The sequence below is a fragment of the Prorops nasuta genome, unplaced genomic scaffold (genome assembly GCF_024137725.1).
Source record: "Prorops nasuta isolate Cenicafe-Biocafe unplaced genomic scaffold, Cenicafe_Pnas_1.2 PNAS00009, whole genome shotgun sequence".
NCBI lineage: Eukaryota > Metazoa > Arthropoda > Insecta > Hymenoptera > Bethylidae > Prorops > Prorops nasuta.
In genome coordinates this window covers 8746906-8766955 of record NW_027116806.1, presented here as the reverse complement: position 1 = coordinate 8766955, position 20050 = coordinate 8746906, and the positions used below count along the sequence as shown (strand labels likewise).

The 20050-nt window shown below is 29.0% G+C and overlaps 4 protein-coding genes across 7 annotated transcripts; 2 read left to right on the top strand and 2 right to left on the bottom strand.

The window, feature by feature from the left end:
* Positions 1-113: 113 nt before the first annotated feature.
* Tpr2 (Tetratricopeptide repeat protein 2) lies at positions 114-4358 on the bottom strand. Its single transcript, XM_066731416.1, has 11 exons — positions 3875-4358; positions 3259-3347; positions 3070-3194; positions 2806-2994; positions 2569-2687; positions 2357-2510; positions 2112-2276; positions 1873-2038; positions 1665-1811; positions 1402-1560; positions 114-1273 (listed from the first exon to the last, which is right to left on the bottom strand). Exons 1-11 carry the CDS (start codon positions 3958-3960, stop codon positions 1167-1169), a joined length of 1506 nt encoding a protein of 501 aa, XP_066587513.1. The 5' UTR covers positions 3961-4358; the 3' UTR covers positions 114-1166.
* A 234-nt stretch (positions 4359-4592) lies between these two features.
* LOC136776077 (palmitoyltransferase ZDHHC2) lies at positions 4593-14812 on the top strand. Of its 4 annotated transcripts, XM_066731418.1 has the most exons (11): positions 4593-5573; positions 6087-6113; positions 6186-6280; positions 6361-6481; positions 6651-6874; positions 6965-7094; positions 7170-7296; positions 8425-8511; positions 9765-9895; positions 10672-10731; positions 11398-14812. In XM_066731418.1, exons 1-10 carry the CDS (start codon positions 5453-5455, stop codon positions 10689-10691), a joined length of 1083 nt encoding a protein of 360 aa, XP_066587515.1. In that variant the 5' UTR covers positions 4593-5452; the 3' UTR covers positions 10692-10731; positions 11398-14812. The 4 variants fall into 4 exon arrangements, 3 of the variants coding, with proteins under 3 accessions (XP_066587515.1, XP_066587516.1, XP_066587517.1); XR_010823024.1 differs by having other exon boundaries at positions 4596-5573; positions 9765-10731; positions 11398-11486; XM_066731419.1 differs by lacking the exon at positions 9765-9895 and having other exon boundaries at positions 4598-5573.
* A 143-nt stretch (positions 14813-14955) lies between these two features.
* Gip (hydroxypyruvate isomerase-like protein Gip) lies at positions 14956-16277 on the bottom strand. Its single transcript, XM_066731421.1, has 5 exons — positions 15981-16277; positions 15800-15911; positions 15532-15704; positions 15329-15448; positions 14956-15227 (listed from the first exon to the last, which is right to left on the bottom strand). Exons 1-5 carry the CDS (start codon positions 16174-16176, stop codon positions 15040-15042), a joined length of 789 nt encoding a protein of 262 aa, XP_066587518.1. The 5' UTR covers positions 16177-16277; the 3' UTR covers positions 14956-15039.
* Positions 16278-17022: 745 nt separating this feature from the next.
* On the top strand, positions 17023-20001 carry LOC136776076 (26S proteasome regulatory subunit 8). The gene is made up of 6 exons (XM_066731417.1): positions 17023-17282; positions 17371-17515; positions 18584-18994; positions 19069-19295; positions 19378-19653; positions 19737-20001. The coding sequence occupies exons 1-6, from the start codon at positions 17265-17267 to the stop codon at positions 19875-19877; spliced, it is 1218 nt and encodes a 405-aa protein (XP_066587514.1). The 5' UTR covers positions 17023-17264; the 3' UTR covers positions 19878-20001.
* The last annotated feature ends 49 nt before the right edge of the window (positions 20002-20050 follow it).

Sequence of the window (20050 nt, the reverse complement as noted above, 5' to 3'; positions counted from 1 at the left end):
AATTTTTTTAGTTAAGTCAATTATTATCAACTAGAACATTTTCCTGGTTTACATAGATTGGGATATAATAATGTAGAATGCTGGTATTTGTAATTAAACAGACAACAAACAACATTCGTTAAACGATTTATTACACCAAGTCTAATCCTATCTCACAATCTCAACGTAACGATACAAAGATATAGTGGTAAAAAAACAAAAGAGTTCATTTCTAGCTGATAATGCATATTTGAATAAATATTGCACTTCACTTGTTGGTGTTAATCATTTTAATACAGAGTGAAAATAACTTTCGGATCAATTATACATTAGTCTTAAGAAAATTAAATTTTAATCGCTTAACTTCTTATTGCTCATCGTAATGACGGGGCAAACATGCTTTTCTGGTTACAGATTCGGATAAATAACCGCGATATAATATTATGTTATCTTACAGATATACTCAGAAAATTACCAAAGATACTGTACATAACTAAATAAATGCAAGGATACATTTCCAAGCATACGTAAATAGTTACTTAACATCAGAGAAAAATAATCAGAAAAAGAAGTATTTTTTAATTTTAAAATAAGCTTGGTGTTGATTATTTAAATTTCCCGGTTAAGAAATCGCGGTATAAGCAAGAGCCGATAATCTGCCGAGAAAGGTTGATTCTGCAAGGCAGCGTATATATTTAAATTATACGAGATCGGTTGATCTTAACACAGATTTCTTCTCGTTCGTGAAAATAATAGAACAAAAACAAATATTTTTCAAACAGACGTTTGGTATGTTAATGTTGATATTAGAAAATTTCTGTACTAATCTTCTGAACTTTATACGTTTTATTAGTAGCTCACTTGAATCAAATGTACCTGAAAATTCTCAAAGATAACAACGAAAATAATCACTTGTTACTGCTGGATGAGAACCGTTATTCGTCAGAAGTATGGAAATGTAATGAGTATACCAATAACGTATGAGCATGAACGTTTTTTTACAAAGCACAATGAACGAATTTCGTTAGGCTGCTGAAAAATACAACAGAAGAAAACGAAATATTTGTGTGCCTGGTAAAATGATGTATAAACATGATATTGTTATGAATGGGACATTAAATAATATGTTCCGCCAGACTTTCAGAATCCTCCTATACACATTGGAGAAATTGCACTTTGGAATGTTCTTAACCGAAATAATAGCTGAAACCGCCCGGCCTCCCACTATGGAATGAGTTTGAAAGGAAATCGTCGCTTTGACAAAAGCTTTGGAACATCGTATTGGGGTCCATGCCTATATAAAGAAAAATCACTAATTAGCATAACACTTTAGAACGGTTAATCCAGTAAAACAACTGAACAGCTTAAATAAACAATTATATTTAAAACGAATGATCAACTTTAAAATAAAAAGATAATTACTAGGGAAACTATTGTATCCATCATCTATCCATCCGTCAGACTCATTATCATAACGAGATCGTTTTTTAGGATCGGACAAGATTCCATAAGCTTCGCCAACTTCCTTAAATTTTTTCTCTTGCTCTTTTCTTTCCGGCTCGGAGGCATTCGCATGCCGGTCTAAAAATACAATTTCATCAAACTCTTAACACATGCCAACTGATTTTAAGTGACTTTAACTTGCATGTGTTTTTTTTTTCTTTTTCCATTTCCTTTTTTCTTACCTGGATGATGAACCATTGCGCGTTTTCGATAAGCTTTCTTAATATCATCAGTCGATGCATTTTTGTCAATGCCTAGAATTTTGTAGTAATCTTTCCGTTTAGATCTTTTCAATGCCAGTTTAGCTTCCATTAGTAGTCGTCTATATTCTAAAAACAAATAAAATTTGCAAATTAAAACTTGTAATTTTCCTTTCAATGAAAAACTTACCTCGACTCTTATCCATTTCACAAACTTTTTCAAAATCTCGAACTGCATCTTCGTACTCCTTGAGCTCTAAGTACGACGTTGCTCGTCTAATCAACGCTTTCAAATAACCTTCATTAATTTTTAAAGCTTCAGTACATTCCGTCACCGACTCGTTCAACCGACCCAACTACGATAATAAAAACAGTTTATCAATTAGCTGTGAAAACTAGTTAGATTATTCTCAATTTGCTACATATTACCTTTGCAGCAGTTAAGGCTTTATTATAGTGTAATTTGGCATTTGTCATTCTGTTTTGAGGATCCACATCTAAAGCTTGAGAATAAAGATTATAAGCCTCTTGATATTTCTGTGCTTTAAATATAATGTTAGCCTCATCTTTCTTATTCCTTAACAGTTTTGCTTTCTAAAATATTTAGTTTTCTTTTAATGATATTTACATTAATTTAATTTTTTTTCAAGCATTTACTTATTTTTTATACATACTTTATATGTTTCTAATGCTTTAGTATGATCAGGTGCTAGCCGGAGCACTTGTTGAAAGTGTGCACAAGACCTTTCCAAATTATCTTGGAAGTACAAGCACAAGCCACGAACATATATGGCATCAGCCATATTTTTTTCTATGTGCAGCACATCACTATAAAATTAAGGTAAAATTAAAAAAAATTAAAAATTGAAACTATTATATTACATACTGTACAAGATCTTGTGCTTCCTGAAATCTCCCTAGCAATGTTAAACATTCTGCTTTGGTAACTTTAAAACGCAAACTCGCTGTAGCAACAGAAATACAACGATCCATGCAATAAACAACCTAAAATCAATATTCACTTTAAATAACATTTTTGATAATAATTTTTAATTTTATAATCATTTTATCACTGTGTGTTGACAGCTTAATTTCACATTTAAAAGCAACAACTGTTACTAACTTTTCGATAATCTTTTGCCATATAAGCAGCATCAGCTTTTTTCAGAAAATTCTGAATATGTTCCAAATTTGTTTTCTCCACTGCTATTGCTTTATTCTCAGGATCAAGTTCTGTTAATTTTGCTAAGGCAGTTTGTGCAACAACCATATCGCCTAATATCAGAGCACACTTGATTACTCTAGAATAAGCCTGGAAAAAAATTTATTTTCAGGTGTTATATTTTTATAATGTTAAAGTGGATTTGAAAAGAAGATTGCACATTACTTTGACAAATTTGGGATCTAATTCAATACATTTTTTGGCATCTGCAAAAGCTTGCCTATATTGACTTAGCATCATGTAACATGCTGCCCTGTTGCTATAATAACGTGCTATATTTGGGCATAAATCTGTAAATAAAATTTAATAAATAAATTGATCATGCTTATAAAATACCAATATCTATTTACTTACCTATAGCTTCTGTATAGACGATTAATGCTTTTGAATATTCTTTAGTTGCATACAATTCATTTGCAGCTTCCTTCTTTAATTCGGCAGTCCTGAAAAGATTGCAATGTTTAAAATATGCAATAACATTCTCAACTTAATTTAAGTTCAAACACAAGTAATAAAAGGTAATTATGTCATATATTAAGAAATCACATATATTTTAATAAGTGTAAAAAAATGCATGATCGCCTATTTAAAGTTGTAATTTTTGTTTGTCACCAAAAATTAAAAAAGGGCTATGAAGAGAGTAGAAAGTACAATTAATAATAATAGTGAGTATATTTTGCTTAAATGATCGAGTGCCGCAGATTAAAACAATAGGACGTAAACAAATTTGTAGAAAAAATTGTTGAAAAAGATAAAAGGAAATATCATGTCAATGAAAGTTTTATGAAAACATTTAAAATTCAGAATTAATAAAAAATATAGAAAACAGGGATTAATTTTTCTATTGTAAATTTAGCACTGAAAATAGAATAAAAGATATCAATTTCGTCATTATTTAAATGTTTTCAAAATTTAAGAAGAATAAAGAGTAAAAATAGACGAAGAGGAAAAGAGAACAGTAAAAACATACTCTTCATTTAAACATTCTTGAACGTCGTCCATCTCATCCAGACCATTCTTTGTTAAATCCGCTAATTCTGTCTCGGTGCACGCCATGATTTTTGTAATTCAGCAATCCATATGACGGAAACGAACACAAAATAATACCAACGATATTCCCCAACTCCAATTTGATCCCGTCGTTTTCACCGTCTATACCCCGTTTTCCCGTATCCAGTCCTTCACAGTTCACTCTTCACCGATCAGCCAGCAGCCTCACTCCTCAGTCAGCCTCCTCTTCTTCTCCTATTATAACTTATAAGCCAATATGACTTATGAGTGAGGCCTGAGCTGCACTCTGCACCTCTGCAGTTGAACTGAGTTGAGCAGTGAGCAGTGTGAGCACTGGTGGTGAGCAGTGTGAGCACTGAGCACTAGCACCTGCTAGCACCTAGCACTCCCAGCAGTAGTAGCAGTCTGCAGGGTAGTAGTAGGAAATGTAGGAATTAGGAAAGAGTAGTATATTTCTACCCTGTCCCTACCCCCTCGGGCCACTATCTAGTCTAAGTATGGTCTAGTATATGTACATATATACATATGTAATATGTATATGTACATATGTATGTACTAGTCCAGTCATCCCCACTCATCAGTTCGCCAATCTCTTATGTCCAAGTGACGGCAAGTTGGTATATAAGTGATGCCATGCCAGTGATGCCAGAAGTCAACCCTTCCATACTCCTGCAGTAACATAGTATAACACTCATAACAGCCGAGTGAGGAGGAGGTTACATACATATATGTATGTATACGTAGTACTGTTATACACAATTAGTACTAGATGACTACATATATATGGAATTCTGATTGGGAATACTAGATTTGGAATTTTAATTGCTATGGAAGTGTGTGGGGACTGATTTCTAGCATAATATCATTCAACAAATGTGGAATTTAGAGCGTAAGACCGCTCTAGGGGGCTTACATACATAGGGTTTTTTTCCTAAAAGTGAATGAAAGTAACTAACTTCATGTTACTTGACTATAGCATTTCAGAATTTTACGATGTAAAATTATTTAAAACTCTTCTATAAGTATGTATGTAGGTGGGGATGGGTCCCACCTTTTTTAGGTTTTTTTACACTTCCTGCATTTGTGTGTCTCATGTGTCGATTTTTGAGCTGATTAAGAAACGGCTAATGAGAATACGTACGACTATGTACAAAGTACGAATACACAACTAAATTGTAGTATCTTCACTATCTTCATTGGTCTGTCAGTGGTTGTAGCCTTGTAATTTGCTGTTCGCTGGTTTTGGTATTGTATATTATATACGGTTATTCAGTATTATATGCGTATGTACACTGTTACATACATACTTGGTATACTACTAATGTAACTGTGTTGCAAAAGCCAGCAATGCAATGGACTTTCGTATGGAGTGGTCGCGGACAGTCGCGGGGTCTCATATAGATCTTATACCGCAGAACTGAGTCATTATATTAATTGTTTATTAATTAGATAAATGATTTAAGAATCTTGTGTAAATGATGTGTTTATTAAGAGCATATATGATTTAGAGTGAATCTTTTAAAACAATATTTAAAATATGGGAAAACAAAGTGGATCGTGTTGGTGGTGTTTGAAGGCTGTCAAATGGATACCAGTTATATTTATATTAACAGTCGTATTTTGGTCGTATTATGCCTATGTTGTACGTTTATGTTTCTGTAAGTAAATCAAAAAAGTACATTCTATATAATTTAGAGCCAATAAATATTTTACTATTTATAAATAAACTTAACCTAATTTTGAAAGATTATAAAATTTCTTTTACATATGAAGAGTGGGAATTCCAAACATTTTTAAGTGACAATTTTCTGAAAAGTACAATCTTTCTTAAACAGATTCTACATACTAAGGTCAATGGTCATGAAAACGTTCTGAGTTCTACACTTATTTAAATATTAAAGAATTTGTGTTACATTTCTAATGTATACAATTACAATTTGACTTAACATAAATTGTTTGTTTTCTCAAAAAATGTGCTAAAAGACATAAAACTTGTTTAAATTCTACTTTTCATTTAATCATGTCTTATCTGAAATTTTAATATTAACTAAATTTATAAACTTTTCTAAGTTTATCATATAAATTAATAATCTCTAATTGAATCATTAAAGTTATAATAAATTTTAATAATAGTAACTGATTATTTACAATACCGTTTTAAATTATTTCAGACACTGTTGAAAATTATGCAGAAAAAGGTATGTATTAGCATGTTAATAATGTTAAACATATTATTATATTAAAAATATGACATTTTTATTTGTTAACAGCATTCTACCTATTGTTCTTCCATATATTCTTTTTCTTATTCTTATGGTCTTATTGGCAGACCATATACACAGACTTGATAGCAATACCAGATAAAGTAATATAATTTTTTAATTTTATTTTTCATATTTATTATTCATTTCTAAAAGTATTTTTTATAACATTGTAACTTTATAGTTTAAGTTGCCGAATGTAGAAATGGAAAAGTTACAACAAGCACAATCGGAAGAAGTTCAAAAACAGATGTTAGAAAGACTTGCACAGGATCTTCCAGTTACTAATCGTACAATGAAAGGAGGTAAACTGTTTTTGTGTTTCTTTTACTTAAGTAGTTTATAGTATTTAAAAATTTTTTTTAATGTTATAAAATGGTTGCATATATTGTACACCTTTCAACCTCTCTGTTAACCTAATTTTGAATGCTGTAAGAATTACTGTTTATTTATTAAGTGATAATTTTATTACAGCTATACGACTTTGTGACAAATGTCAACTAATTAAACCTGATCGTGCACATCACTGTAGTGTTTGTGGCACGTGTATACTAAAAATGGATCATCATTGTCCTTGGATTAATAATTGTGTAGGATTTCACAATTACAAATTTTTTATGTTGTTTCTGGGTTATGCTCTTTTATATTGTATATTCATCACAGCAACTTCATTACAATACTTTATATTATTTTGGAAGGTTAGTTATTATTGAATAAAAAGGAAAGCTTTAATTGTGTTCCCTTAAACTTATCTCAGTAAATAATTTAAGAGCATTTCTTCAATACAGGGAGAGCTAGCTGGAATGAGCAAATATCATTTAGTGTTTCTGTTTGTTGTTGCACTAATGTTTGCAGTTAGCCTGAATTCTCTTTTTTTCTACCACTGTCATCTAATTCTGCACAATAGATCAACATTAGGTAATATAATAATGTGTTTTATATCAACTGCTAACAAAGTCATTGAGCTCTGACTTCTTATGTTTGTTTTTATAGAAGCCTTCAGGCCACCTGTTTTTAGAACAGGCAAGGATAAAGATGGTTTTAGCCTTGGAAAATATAACAACTTTCAGGAAGTTTTTGGGGATAATGTTAAACTCTGGTTCTTTCCTATTTTTTCTAGGTAAGTTTATAAATAGTATGATTTTTGAGTTTATTTATTACTTTTTTTCTTAATATATAAGGTACTAATTAGGATTATAAGGTCAATAAAACACAAAATTCCAATAATTATTATCTAAATTGTTCTGTCGTATGATTACAAATAGATTTTTAAATTAAATTTATATAGAGATAATTTATTTTTTAAAGGATTCAATACTTTTAGTTGAGAATATTCTTTAGAAAGCATTTAAATTGAGCACTTAAAAAATTGAGGACAGGTTATCTCAGTTCTGGTAATTGTGAAATAGAAAAACTAAAAAGCAACTTAAAATAAACACACAATGTTGGAACATCTCACCATAATCTGTCAAAAACCCTTTTAAAAAAAAAATAAGAACAAAAATACAAAGTAGTGTAAAAACTACTAATTTTCTCTCACTTAGAAAACTCTTAGTAGCCTTCACAAACTATTAATTACTCCATCTAAGGTTAAGCCAAAATCACAATCTGATAGAGTACTCTAATATATCCCTAACAAACGTTTTCTAAGGGACTCAAGTTTTATAATTTTATGCTGTTCCAAATTTTTTAAGATGCTCTATGTAAGGAACATCCAAGAAAGATATTGATTTTTTCTTTTAAATTATTTATCTATATAAATGAATGTAATTAAAAAACCAGTTGTAATTATAAAACAAAACAGTTGAGAAACAAGTTTAAGTTTAGTGTTTTTCAGACCTCTGTATGATCCAAAATAATACCTTAATTAGGATTGTTTTTTCAAATACAATTTATCTTTATCTTTATAAGAAATTGATAACAGATTTCAAAAGTTACATAAAACAGAATCATTTGCACAATAGAAAATGAGATTAAAAAATCTAATTTCTTGATTATACCAATCTTTATTTATCAGCTCAAAAGTTATTCTGGACAAGAAAATTAGAAGAGAACTTTAGGTAGGAGTTTGTAATCAATTAAAAATCAAATTTAGCTATTACTGTTTACTACCCTTTTATGAGTCAATATATATCTATGAGTAATTCTTGCATTGCAATAAAATTGCAAAAAGCATCTACTTTGCCATAATAGAAAAATACAATAATGACACTGTTAAATGGTATTGGTCACATTGGATGTGTTCTAGTCTTGGAAATGGTGTCACCTATCCAGTACGCTCGCAACACCAGGGCACACCCAATACTTACGACTCAATGGGCAGTACGCGGAACAGGTTAGCATTATAAATTTTTCCCCCTTCTTACATCTGCAGCTGAATTAAATTTTTCTGCGAATGTCAGCCCTCAAAGCTTGTCCTAAGTTTTCTGTCAAAACTTATGTCTCTCAGAAATCTATTTCACTAATTCTTATTTCTTTTATATTAATATCTATTTTATAAACTGAAGAGACTTTTTCTACAGCATTTGGTAAGTTTAAAAATAATAAGAAAAGTGGTTTCCCAACTAATGAATACTATGTTTGAAAATGTATTAAAGCACATGCATATACTGGTGGTAACCATAAGAGTGTACATATGTATCTATAGAATAGAAATTGATTGGTCAAATAACTCAGCTAACATAATTACTAATTTATAGTAGTAAGAAAATTTGTATGACTAACAATATTTTTACTGTTTTCTTATAGTATATAAAATATAATCTTAGAGTTCAATTCATTTTATATATTATTATCTAACATTACATTTGAATGGAGTTAAAAAATGAAAATACTAATGCCTTTTTTAATCTAGTTTATCAATATTTATTAAGAAAGTATTAGTAAAAATATTTGCTTTGCTTATTGAATGTATTCCAAGTAACTGTAATTATTCTGCAATAATATTGGAACTTCTAAGTAGTTTAAACCACATGGGACATCAGAGTAAGAAGTGTTTTTCTGTGGTCATTGTTATTTCAAAAGTATATATTTCAAGATGATCAATATAGTGTACATATTGTTAAAGAATCTTCTATTATTTGAGTCTACTGCAACAGTTAATGTTGAAATTAATCTCTATCAATATTGTGCATCAGATTCTTATTTCTATAATTTATTAAAAGAGAGATATAAACTTAACTAAATAGTAGTTAAGTCAGTGCAATTGATATTTACAATACTTACTAAAACTTGCTAAATGATTTTTGAATATTATTATTATTTTATTTTCATTTAATTATTTACGCAGACCACCTGAATGATGTAGAAAGTTGTTTTAAATATGTTGAGAACACATTTTAAATGTTAATTTGTAAAACAATTTTTACTATAAAAAACAGATTTGTTCCATCGCTTTCTGCTTTATATTTTTAATGTTTATACATTACAATAATTTTGAAAAATTGGCAAATTTTCCTTTTTTTTCATACATTTCTTCTTTGAAGGATTTGCTAGTTGTACTTTAATGGTCATAGCTCTTTGAAATCTGTTGTCAATAAAAAAAATAGAGTCGAATTGAGTAGACAGATAGTAGGGTATGGGTTGCAGCTTTGGAGATGGGGTAAACTTTCCTGAGCGGCAGTGCAATGAAGATACTCATACTCTGTTGGGAAATATGAACCAACATTGCAGTGATGAGACAGAACTTGATTCTCCTCTTCTCTTTGGGTCTCAATCAGGTATTTTGTAAACTGTGAAGTCTTGTGTTAGAAAAGCAAATTAAGTTGCTAAAACCGACTTTATAATGCTTGCACATGTGTACATTGCTTCAAAGTTATTGGTGATGTATGACGAATCCTTCTTATCTGGCCAAAACACATATCTTCTGTGACCATCCATCAGAAGCACTAAATGGGTAGAATATTTAACGTTAGATAATATCCCTTATTTACTGCAATAAATGGATCTTTAATTCTTTCCAAGTGTAGAAAAGAAAAATAATATTTATGATGTTATACAAACAGAAATTTTTAATAAACTTGTCGTATATTGAAACTTAGAAGTAGAAATGACATTGCACGAATCATTCATGTTTCTTGCATCAGCTACAAAAGTTTTCCACATTCCATAGCAATCTACACACTAAATATTGTAATCTGTATATATACGTAATAAATAGAATGCAATTACAGACCTTAAGGAATAAACCATTCATAATTTAAATAAATCATAGATAATTGTTTTATTGTATAAGCTGATTAATACAGAAGAGCATTGTAATAATATCATAATACATTATTAAACTGTGTAATATTTACCATACTTATAAATTTCACAATTATACTCTTAACATTTTGTGTACCTGAAGTAGGAATTTATAAAAAAAAAGTGTTATCATAATTTATATCTAATATACTATAATGTATTTGTAGAGGCAAATGATATATTTATAGAGCATTCAAATGATTCTCTTCATTGTTGGTTAGTCACTCAGTGAATTTATAATTGACCACAGGTACAGCCTTCAACAGATGAGCATGGTAGAAGAAGCTACAATTTTGGCTCTTGGCGCTGGGTAATATTGGTTATACTTTCATTCATGCTTGAAGGAATGACTAATATTTTTAACTTAAACTTATTAATTGGCAATAACTTGATGAATATAGGGACAGGCTAACAAATAAAATTCATATTAACAAATTCTTAATCTAACTTCTATACCATCATACTATACTTAACTTATTAAAATAATTTAGTTTCAACAGAGTATAAGAATGTCAATCAATTTTTAACAAAGCTGAAGTATATTGCTAAATTACGTTTTTTAATACAATTACAAATAATGTTTATTGACAACATGAACAATGATAAGCATTTTGTATTTACATTAGAAAATAAGTTCTAGTATTTTGTTTAATTCCTGCATCATAATAATAATTTTCTTTAGTTGCAAGAATTTTACATACATTTTTTTTAAGTAAATTCATTTTGCTTCTTGAACTCTATCTCTCTGTCATATATTAATAAGCATACAACTTACATTATATTGAATAAAATATTTCTGTAACATATAAAGAAATATTAATGCAACTCTTTATGAAGTCCCAGTTACACATCAGTAATTGTAATAAATCCATTATTCATTTCATTTGTTTGCCAGCTTCCTGCATTATCAGGCAAACTTATTACAATAAAATTCATTTGATAACTTTGATTAATTGTAAATATTATATTTTTGCAGCACTGCTGTAATAGGACCTGCAGTGGACGCGAATGAACCATTAGTGGAATCTGCAGAAACTGTGTAACAACATTACACTGAATAGGTATATGTTTACGTATATGTGTGAATTATCGAAGATATTTGACTGGACTGTAAATTAAAGATCAACCTGATTCAACTTGACAAATATGAATTTAAGTACTGTAAATGAATCTTCTTCGTCTACATTGGTAATGACTAATTTTCTTTTTTCTTATGATTGCAACTGAAATTTATCAAAAAGAAAGCTTACGAATATTTTCGTTATTTGTTTACAATATCGCTCATCCTAAGATTATAATTAGTCACTTACTATATTTATGCAAAAATAAATGGTGGTAACATTTAAAGAAGCCTAACATCCATGTAAGCAATATATTTTTAAATGACCATGAATGTTTATAATTTTTAAAAATTATAACTTTCATTAATTTTTGCTCTTTTACTTAGCCTATACAGCTTTTTCATTAAGGAGTGTTATGTTTGGAATTGTATATTAAAAAAAACAGCATGAAACATATTTTATCTAAAAAATAGACGTTGGTATTAACGAAAACATTTTGAGGTTTGAACTGATGGTGTAAGAGGTATAAAATTTGAACAAAAAATGCATAAATTAACTCAATTTATTTAGTGTACAAACTATTCTAATCTTAGTATTATTAGCTTCAATTTCAATTCTTATTAATTACACTTTCAGAAATAAATAGATTTTCGGACAATTTTCCGTTATAAACATTGTAGGAGAAATGTTAATAATCTAGTCAACAAATATTCCCCTTCCATATTTTCGATACTTGAACTTTGTAAAAGCACAATATTGTTAATTACAGACAATATTAATTGAATAAGGTTATATAATAATAGCACTAGATTGACCTTAGAAATCTGTTATATACTTATTTTCCGACAATGACTTCGCTTAATTAGTATCTTTTTTGTATCATTATATTTCTCTTATGTTTGTACTTTATATTGGGTAAGTAATGAGGATATTATATATGGAAAGAGTTGACACATACTACTTTTCTAACTTTTTAATATCGCTGTCACCAAAGTATTAAAATGCAACTAGAATTGACATAAAAGACTGCTGTAAAATCATATAATTTTCCACACACAAATAAGATTATGCGATTCCATTTTCACAACTTCGATTTAAGATTCTGATTATTACGCTTTGTTTTTATTGTGATATTATAAGTCACACATTCGGATTTTCTTATTTCCAATACATCGATATCTTATAAAGAGTTATAGAAATAAAACATTAATTGAAGGCTATCAAAGATCTTATCGACATAAGATCAGAAAAGTAGCTTTTCGTTTTTGTGTTTTTTTGATAATAATCATAATAATGCTGCTCAGAGCTTTAATAATCTGTTATAGTACATCTAAATTTATAATTACAGTATACACGATAATAAAAACTTTTCCATATTTAAAATAAATGTCAATTTTAATTATAATATGCGCTTAAGAATTTTTTATAATTTTGTGTTTTAACTAATTATTATGTTAACTATTATTTAATTAACTGAAGTCCACATTTTGAGTAAATCACATTTATAATCAAAGTTTATAATATTAGAAAAGCATAAAATTGCATTCTTTAGATTCGTTAAATTGCATGTTAGAATAATTATAAAATTCGTTACAGTTTAACCTGTGATGAAGTCTAGTGTTAAGTTTTTAATCATTTCATCTTAAATTTACGATAATACATAACTTTTTTACTAATAAATACAAATCTTCAAAATTTGTACTTGTCATGTATAAATTTTTGTTATCTGATTTAACTATAACTTAAATAAAAATCATAAATATGATATTTTTGAAAAAATTGGTCAAAAAGATCATTAATAAATCATCGGTTACCGAGAATGGACTTCAACAGGTTAAATTTGTACAAATTATCTTTAATTATCTTCTAAATTAATGTAAAAGCCTAGAATGTATGTTTGCACATTCGGATTCGGAATTATATTAACGTTAAAATACCGTTATTTTTACAACTATGATAAATATTACGAGAGAAGTAATAAGAATCAGATGAAATGATGTGATTCTCCATATCTTAAATATTACTAAGATGATATATTATGCATAGAGCATAATGAAAATCGACGCAGGGTTTGTACAGTATCGTTAAATTCAGATTCTGTATAGTCATGTTGATTTAAATTATAAATATATGAAATTGGTATGAGTTAAAAGGCATGTGAAAATTAGAATTTTTTTATTAAAAATGGTAAAAAGTTAAAAATATTTGCTTCTTGCTGTATAAAAAGATTTTTTTTCATCAAATGCACTCTCGTCTAAATTTATTATTTATATCATATAGAAATATTATATTGCATTAATTTTATACAAAGTATACTTTAGAGAAACCGTTGATAATGATTTAATAGCGTACACAAAAATTCACTGTAATCTAATAACTATAATGAGAAGTTACCTGGAAACTAAGTTTGTATTTAATTTAATGGCCTGTAATAATAATCAATGTAAGTTATATATCCTATGACTTATTTTAGGAAATATTTTTATTCAGAAAACCTTGTTTCAGCTTATAATTATTTCTGAATCATTATTCAGGTTTTAATATACATTTTAAACTAAACTGCCATAATGCCGGTATTATCTTACACATTTATTTAAAAAGGTTAAAAATTATATATACATATTCACACACATATAACAGTTTGATGTAAGTTAATAAAGTATCATTATTTTTTGAATGTTAATAGCCATGGTTAATCGTTATCTTTTATTAACTTTATCTACCCTTGTGGCATGAGAGGAGCAATAAGCAGACAATAAAATCAATTGTACCTTTATTACTTTTGCATTGTTTATAGAACAATATATTGTGATGTCATAAAAATAATATTCAGGTTGTATTAATTTAAAATTTGAACTGAAGTATCTTAAAACAGTGCTTTAAATTGACTGATGACTATAACAAAGTTGTATGGTTTCAAGAAGGCCATAAGATGATAGCTTTGATTTGATCTCTTGAGCCGTCATTACAAGGTGATATAAAATTCGCTTTAAACTATGTAGCTAGAACCTCCTATGTTTTTGTCAATTCTTAGATATGATTGAAAGAATATTTGAAAACATTATATGAATCTATTTTATTGAAACAATATGTATAATAATGTAACTACATGGAGGAAATACGTCCATTACGTTTAGTATTTGCACAACTATTTTGGCAAACAAATGGAATTGGGATTCTTTAAGCACCTGTATTTCATAAATGCCTGACCAGATAATGTATTCATAAAGTGTTTTAGAAAGCTCTTTTAATAATTTTTATACATGGAACCAAAAATATAGGTTCTCATTGAAAAAAATTAAGTGACCTTTGTGCGACCTTCAAATGATGCCCAAGGTCAAATTCATTTTCTCATAGGATCTCTGTTAAGCAACTCTACTTGCATCCAAAGAAGCCTAAAGCTGAAAATTGGTATTTGGTTACTTATATGGGGGGATATATATATTAACTCTTACATATAAGCTCAGGAGAAATTTAAGTGGGGCAATCTATACCCTATATATATATTAAAACAGATTTACATATAATAATGAACAAAAGTGAAAGTACTGTTCTAATTATAATTTATAACCAAATTGCTGTATCCATTTTAATCCTTCAACAGAACACTTAGCAGGTACATATTCCAAACCAATGTAACCATTGTAACCTGCTTTGCTTAGCAATGAAAAAACATATCTATAATTTATCTCACCATCTGTATCTGGCTCATGTCTACTAGGTACTTGTGCTATTTGTATGTGTCCTAAATGTGAAATTTATAAAAAAATGAATATATATTAGTCGAATTTCTACAAATTATACATATATATATATTATATACATAAATAAAAATATATAATTTACCAATATAAGGAAAAAATTCATTCAGATTATGAGTAATATTACCACTTATATGTTGTAAATGAAAAATATCAACTAGCAATTTTAAATTATTGCTGTTAATTCTTTTTACTATGTCTAACCCTGTTAAAATATTTTTATTATCCATAAAAAAATATCATATTCTACTTATAAGTAGCTTTTGTCTGTAAATGAAATATATTTACCTTTTTGGAAACTGCTCATATAATAATTAGGTACTGTAATATTGTTTATGGGTTCAATAACACCTACAATTCCATTTTCTTCAAATTTTTTTGTAGCATACAATAAATTTGATTCATAAATTTTGTCATGGTCAGGTGTAGCTGATTCAACTTTACCAGACATAACATGTATCCTGTTAAGTTCAATTACTTTTAATTATTTATATTATTTTTAAGTAAAGGTAAAATGATAGAATTAATTATATATATTAAAAACCAGAAAGAATACATTTTACAGTTTAATCTTTTTGCATAGTTAATTGTAGTTTCAATACTAGATTTGAATTCGCGCTCTTTGCCTGGCTGAGCAGCAAATCCTAATTCACCATTTTTTACATCGCCTGAAAGCAGATATATATTTATATGCTAGAAATGACACGGCAGAAGTAAATATTAGATATTTTCAATACCTGTGAACACATTTATAAGAATGTGATCAATATTTGCTGCTTCTTTTGCCTTTACAACTTCATCGATAGAATATCCTAAAGGAAATCCGCTTTCGACAGCTTTAAAGCCTGCATTTTTTGCTAATTGATATCTTTCTAAGATATTAGATGTCTCGAAAAACATAAAGGACAAATTGCTTGAAAATTTAAAACTCATTTTCTTGCGACTGAAACAAGTGTTAATGTTTAATCCACTTGACTATTTTGATTATCTCTTTGAGACCCATGTGATATGATAAGACTTTTTTTAAATTACGGAAAGTTACTATGGCTATGTTCCAAAATTAAGTGTCAAGTAGATTTAAGGCCCAGGACAAATCTCCAGTTAAAGTTAAACTGCAGTTACAATATTATAGCTGAAATGACCTGCACCATTTTAACTACGGTGTCTACGGTTTAATTTAACTAGTGTTTGATTTGTCCTACTGTTTGTCCTAGCCCTTAGGGTGAGATTCACCAAGTCCGGCTTGAAGGCTAGCCGGGCTAATATGGTATACTTTCGGACTAAAGTAGTACAGTTACCGTTACATGAGCTGTATGAGTTTAGCCCGGCTAGCCCCAAGCCGGACTTGGTGAATCTCACCCTTAGGATCATAGGTAGCATTCAGCAGAGACAAATGTTGAGGGAGCGGTGTATGTTATTGGCTATTACTCTTAGATCCTATAATTTTATCCAATAGAAGTAGAAGTTTAAAAAGAAATCTGGTAACGTTACTGAGCTGCTACCTCTGCTGAATGCTACCATAGTTTCAAGAATCGGTACCCTGGGCCGGGCAGGGCCGGGCTGGGCCCGAACGGCCCGAACTTATAAACGACGGCTTTAGCTAAGATCAATTGTCTCACTTAACCTTCAATACAGTGCTAAGCTCCATCTTCGTCTTAAGAAATTGCTAAACTGAGATTTGAGCTTAATTTGATTTATAAATTCGAGGTGAGTGGCGACACTGGCGACCCAGTGGTCAGCAGTGGCCAGTGCTGTGCTACTCTAGTGACTCTAGTTACTAGCAGTCACTAGTAACGACAAGCTGACGGAACTGGTCGAATGGTCGAACTGGAACGGAATGACAAACATTTCTTAAAAAGCTAATGATTCAGATTTTAGACTTCTTTCGTTATTTTGTTAAAATTAAACTATCCGTTTGCTGTGGTTTCTATATTTTCAGTTTTTAAAGCTCTTGGTATTCTGCTATATACAACACTGGTATTACTTATTCTTTAAAAGCATCTGTAAACTTCAGGTGCAAAATGACCTTTACAAATAAGGTTAGTATTCGCTTAGAAATAATATAACCAATAAAATCCTTATAGTTTATATTTTTAAAAGTTAAACATTTAAATTTGTATTTTTTAGATGGAAGTCGATGAGAAGAACATGAGAGGAGAAGGTTTTAAACCATACTATATTACAAAAATTGAAGAGCTCCAATTAATTGTTGCTGAAAAAAGTCAAAATTTGAGAAGGTTACAGGCTCAAAGAAATGAATTGAATGCAAAAGGTAGTTTATTTCTAAGATTATTTATAATATACAATTAACTAATGTGCTTCTTATTAGAGATTTTACACATATACGTTATATATAAGTTGTGTTCAATATTGCATTAGCTAAATGTTTTCTAAATTTTATAGAATAAAATTTAAGCTTTATAACAATTCTATGTGAAAATACATGGATTTAGGAGTAAGCATTATTAGCTTCTAATTGATTATATTTAAAATAAATTATAAAGGATAAAATTTCAAGTAAATGAATATAACAAAAGTTCATATACTTTTCAAGATGCGTTTAGTTTAAACTGATATTACAGCAATTTTTTTGTCAAATATTACAAATTGTAGAAACTCACAACTTATAAAACAAATGATACAAGTAATTGAAGCCATCTTAAAAGAATGAGCTGATAGCATAATTTCACATATAATATATATCTTATCTGCAAGGTAAAAATTACAGAAATACACTATAACTATTATAAGAAAATTGCTTGCAACTTTCAAAAGGCTAACCAATTAGAATCAAAATAAATTTAGAGTATTTTTTGGAACCTTCTCTAAGGATATCTATCATAAAATTTAAGTAATCAGAAAGTTTACAATTGGAATTTTATTTGATAGGATTTAAGTGTAAGGAATTGAAAGAAATCTCATAGTCTGGCTACAACAGATCTAAACTGCTTCTCTTTTCCACTTACAGAGCCTTGCTAAGACTTTTCATTTTATATGCATTTTAACATTCTCAAATTCAATTTTTATTTTGAACTTTCTGATTATTTTTAAATTAGCTTTAGCCTTCTATACATGTTACTTTAAAGTTATAATTTTAAAAAATCTTTAATATTTGATAGAAAACCATTGCATGGCTATTTTTAACTCATTGTATCTTAAATATTATATGGACTTTTTTGAACTTTGAATACACTTGTTTGCTCGGAGTTTCATTCTCTATAACATATTTTCAAAGTAACAAACTCACATGATACAAATTTATACTCCAAAATTTGTGCATTTTCAAATTGAATAGTCTTTTAACTTTGAAATAACTTCATATGTTTTTCTCATGTTTTAGTACGTATGCTCCGGGAAGAGCTCCAACTTCTCCAAGAGCAAGGTTCTTATGTGGGTGAAGTTGTAAAGCCTATGGATAAGAAGAAAGTACTAGTAAAAGTCCATCCAGAAGGAAAATTTGTTGTGGACTTAGATAAAAATATTGACATTAATGATGTAACACCTAACTCACGTGTAGCTTTACGCAATGAAAGCTATACTTTGCATAAAATTTTACCAAATAAAGTTGATCCCCTAGTTTCTTTAATGATGGTAGAAAAAGTTCCAGATTCTACATATGAAATGGTTGGTGGTTTAGATAAACAAATTAAGGAAATTAAAGAAGTGATAGAATTACCAGTTAAGCATCCAGAATTATTTGATGCACTTGGAATTGCTCAACCAAAGGGAGTACTTTTATATGGACCACCAGGTTAGAGAAAGAACTATTTATTTTCAAAAAGGAGCAATTTTTAAAAATACATGATTGTCTTATATATAATACAGGAACAGGAAAAACCTTACTAGCTAGAGCTGTTGCTCATCACACTGAATGCACTTTTATTCGAGTTTCTGGCTCAGAGCTGGTACAAAAATTCATTGGAGAAGGATCACGTATGGTTCGTGAACTGTTTGTCATGGCAAGAGAACATGCACCTTCCATTATATTCATGGATGAAATTGACTCTATTGGTAGCTCTCGTATTGAATCTGGTTCTGGTGGAGATAGTGAAGTACAATATACAAATTTTTAATCTATTCAGAAACAATAAAACTGTTTTATTATATAGTTTAACTACGAATTTCAATCTTTAGGTGCAAAGAACCATGCTTGAGCTACTAAATCAGTTAGATGGTTTTGAAGCCACTAAAAATATTAAAGTAATTATGGCTACCAATAGAATTGATATATTAGATCCGGCCTTACTACGACCTGGACGTATTGATAGGAAAATTGAATTCCCACCACCAAATGAAGAAGCACGTCTTGATATTTTAAAAATTCACTCAAGAAAAATGAATTTAACACGTGGTATAAATTTAAGGAAAATTGCAGAGCTTATGCCTGGAGCATCAGGAGCCGAAGTTAAGGTATAATATTGGAATATTTAAGTAATGTAATATTATTAACTTCAATAGCAAATAGAAAGTGATCTTTTGCTTATCTTTTAAAGGGAGTATGCACAGAAGCTGGCATGTATGCTCTTAGGGAACGTCGAGTTCATGTGACACAGGAAGATTTTGAAATGGCAGTTGCCAAAGTAATGCAAAAAGATTCAGAAAAGAATATGTCCATCAAAAAATTATGGAAATAAAATCTGAATCTGTATTGATACTTTCAAATTTATATATTTTTAAGTAATATTAAAAACTTATAAAATATAATATACTTTATATAAATTGAATAAAATATTTAATAAAAGGTTCACTTTCATGCTTTTCGATCTTAAATATTAATTAGTTTAAAACTTACAGTAATTTACAAATT

What these genes read in the sequence shown, in the direction of transcription:
- Tpr2 (XM_066731416.1), bottom strand. Translation starts at nt 3,960, where the DNA reads ATGGCGTGCACCGAGACAGAATTAGCGGATTTAACAAAGAATGGTCTG. An exon ending in CAAGAATGTTTAAATGAAGA is followed by an intron (nt 3,348 to 3,874) that starts GTATGTTTTTAC and finishes CAATCTTTTCAG; the next exon opens with GACTGCCGAATTAAAGAAGG. An exon ending in GAAGCACAAGATCTTGTACA is followed by an intron (nt 2,511 to 2,568) that starts GTATGTAATATA and finishes TTAATTTTATAG; the next exon opens with TGATGTGCTGCACATAGAAA.
- LOC136776076 (XM_066731417.1), top strand. An exon ending in AAATGAATTGAATGCAAAAG is followed by an intron (nt 17,516 to 18,583) that starts GTAGTTTATTTC and finishes CTCATGTTTTAG; the next exon opens with TACGTATGCTCCGGGAAGAG. An exon ending in CATCAGGAGCCGAAGTTAAG is followed by an intron (nt 19,654 to 19,736) that starts GTATAATATTGG and finishes TATCTTTTAAAG; the next exon opens with GGAGTATGCACAGAAGCTGG.
- Gip (XM_066731421.1), bottom strand. Translation starts at nt 16,176, where the DNA reads ATGAGTTTTAAATTTTCAAGCAATTTGTCCTTTATGTTTTTCGAGACA. An exon ending in TCTTATAAATGTGTTCACAG is followed by an intron (nt 15,912 to 15,980) that starts GTATTGAAAATA and finishes ATCTGCTTTCAG; the next exon opens with GCGATGTAAAAAATGGTGAA. An exon ending in TGAATTTTTTCCTTATATTG is followed by an intron (nt 15,228 to 15,328) that starts GTAAATTATATA and finishes TTTCACATTTAG; the next exon opens with GACACATACAAATAGCACAA.
- LOC136776077 (XM_066731418.1), top strand. Translation starts at nt 5,453, where the DNA reads ATGGGAAAACAAAGTGGATCGTGTTGGTGGTGTTTGAAGGCTGTCAAA. An exon ending in TGATAGCAATACCAGATAAA is followed by an intron (nt 6,281 to 6,360) that starts GTAATATAATTT and finishes GTAACTTTATAG; the next exon opens with TTTAAGTTGCCGAATGTAGA. An exon ending in TAATCGTACAATGAAAGGAG is followed by an intron (nt 6,482 to 6,650) that starts GTAAACTGTTTT and finishes ATTTTATTACAG; the next exon opens with CTATACGACTTTGTGACAAA.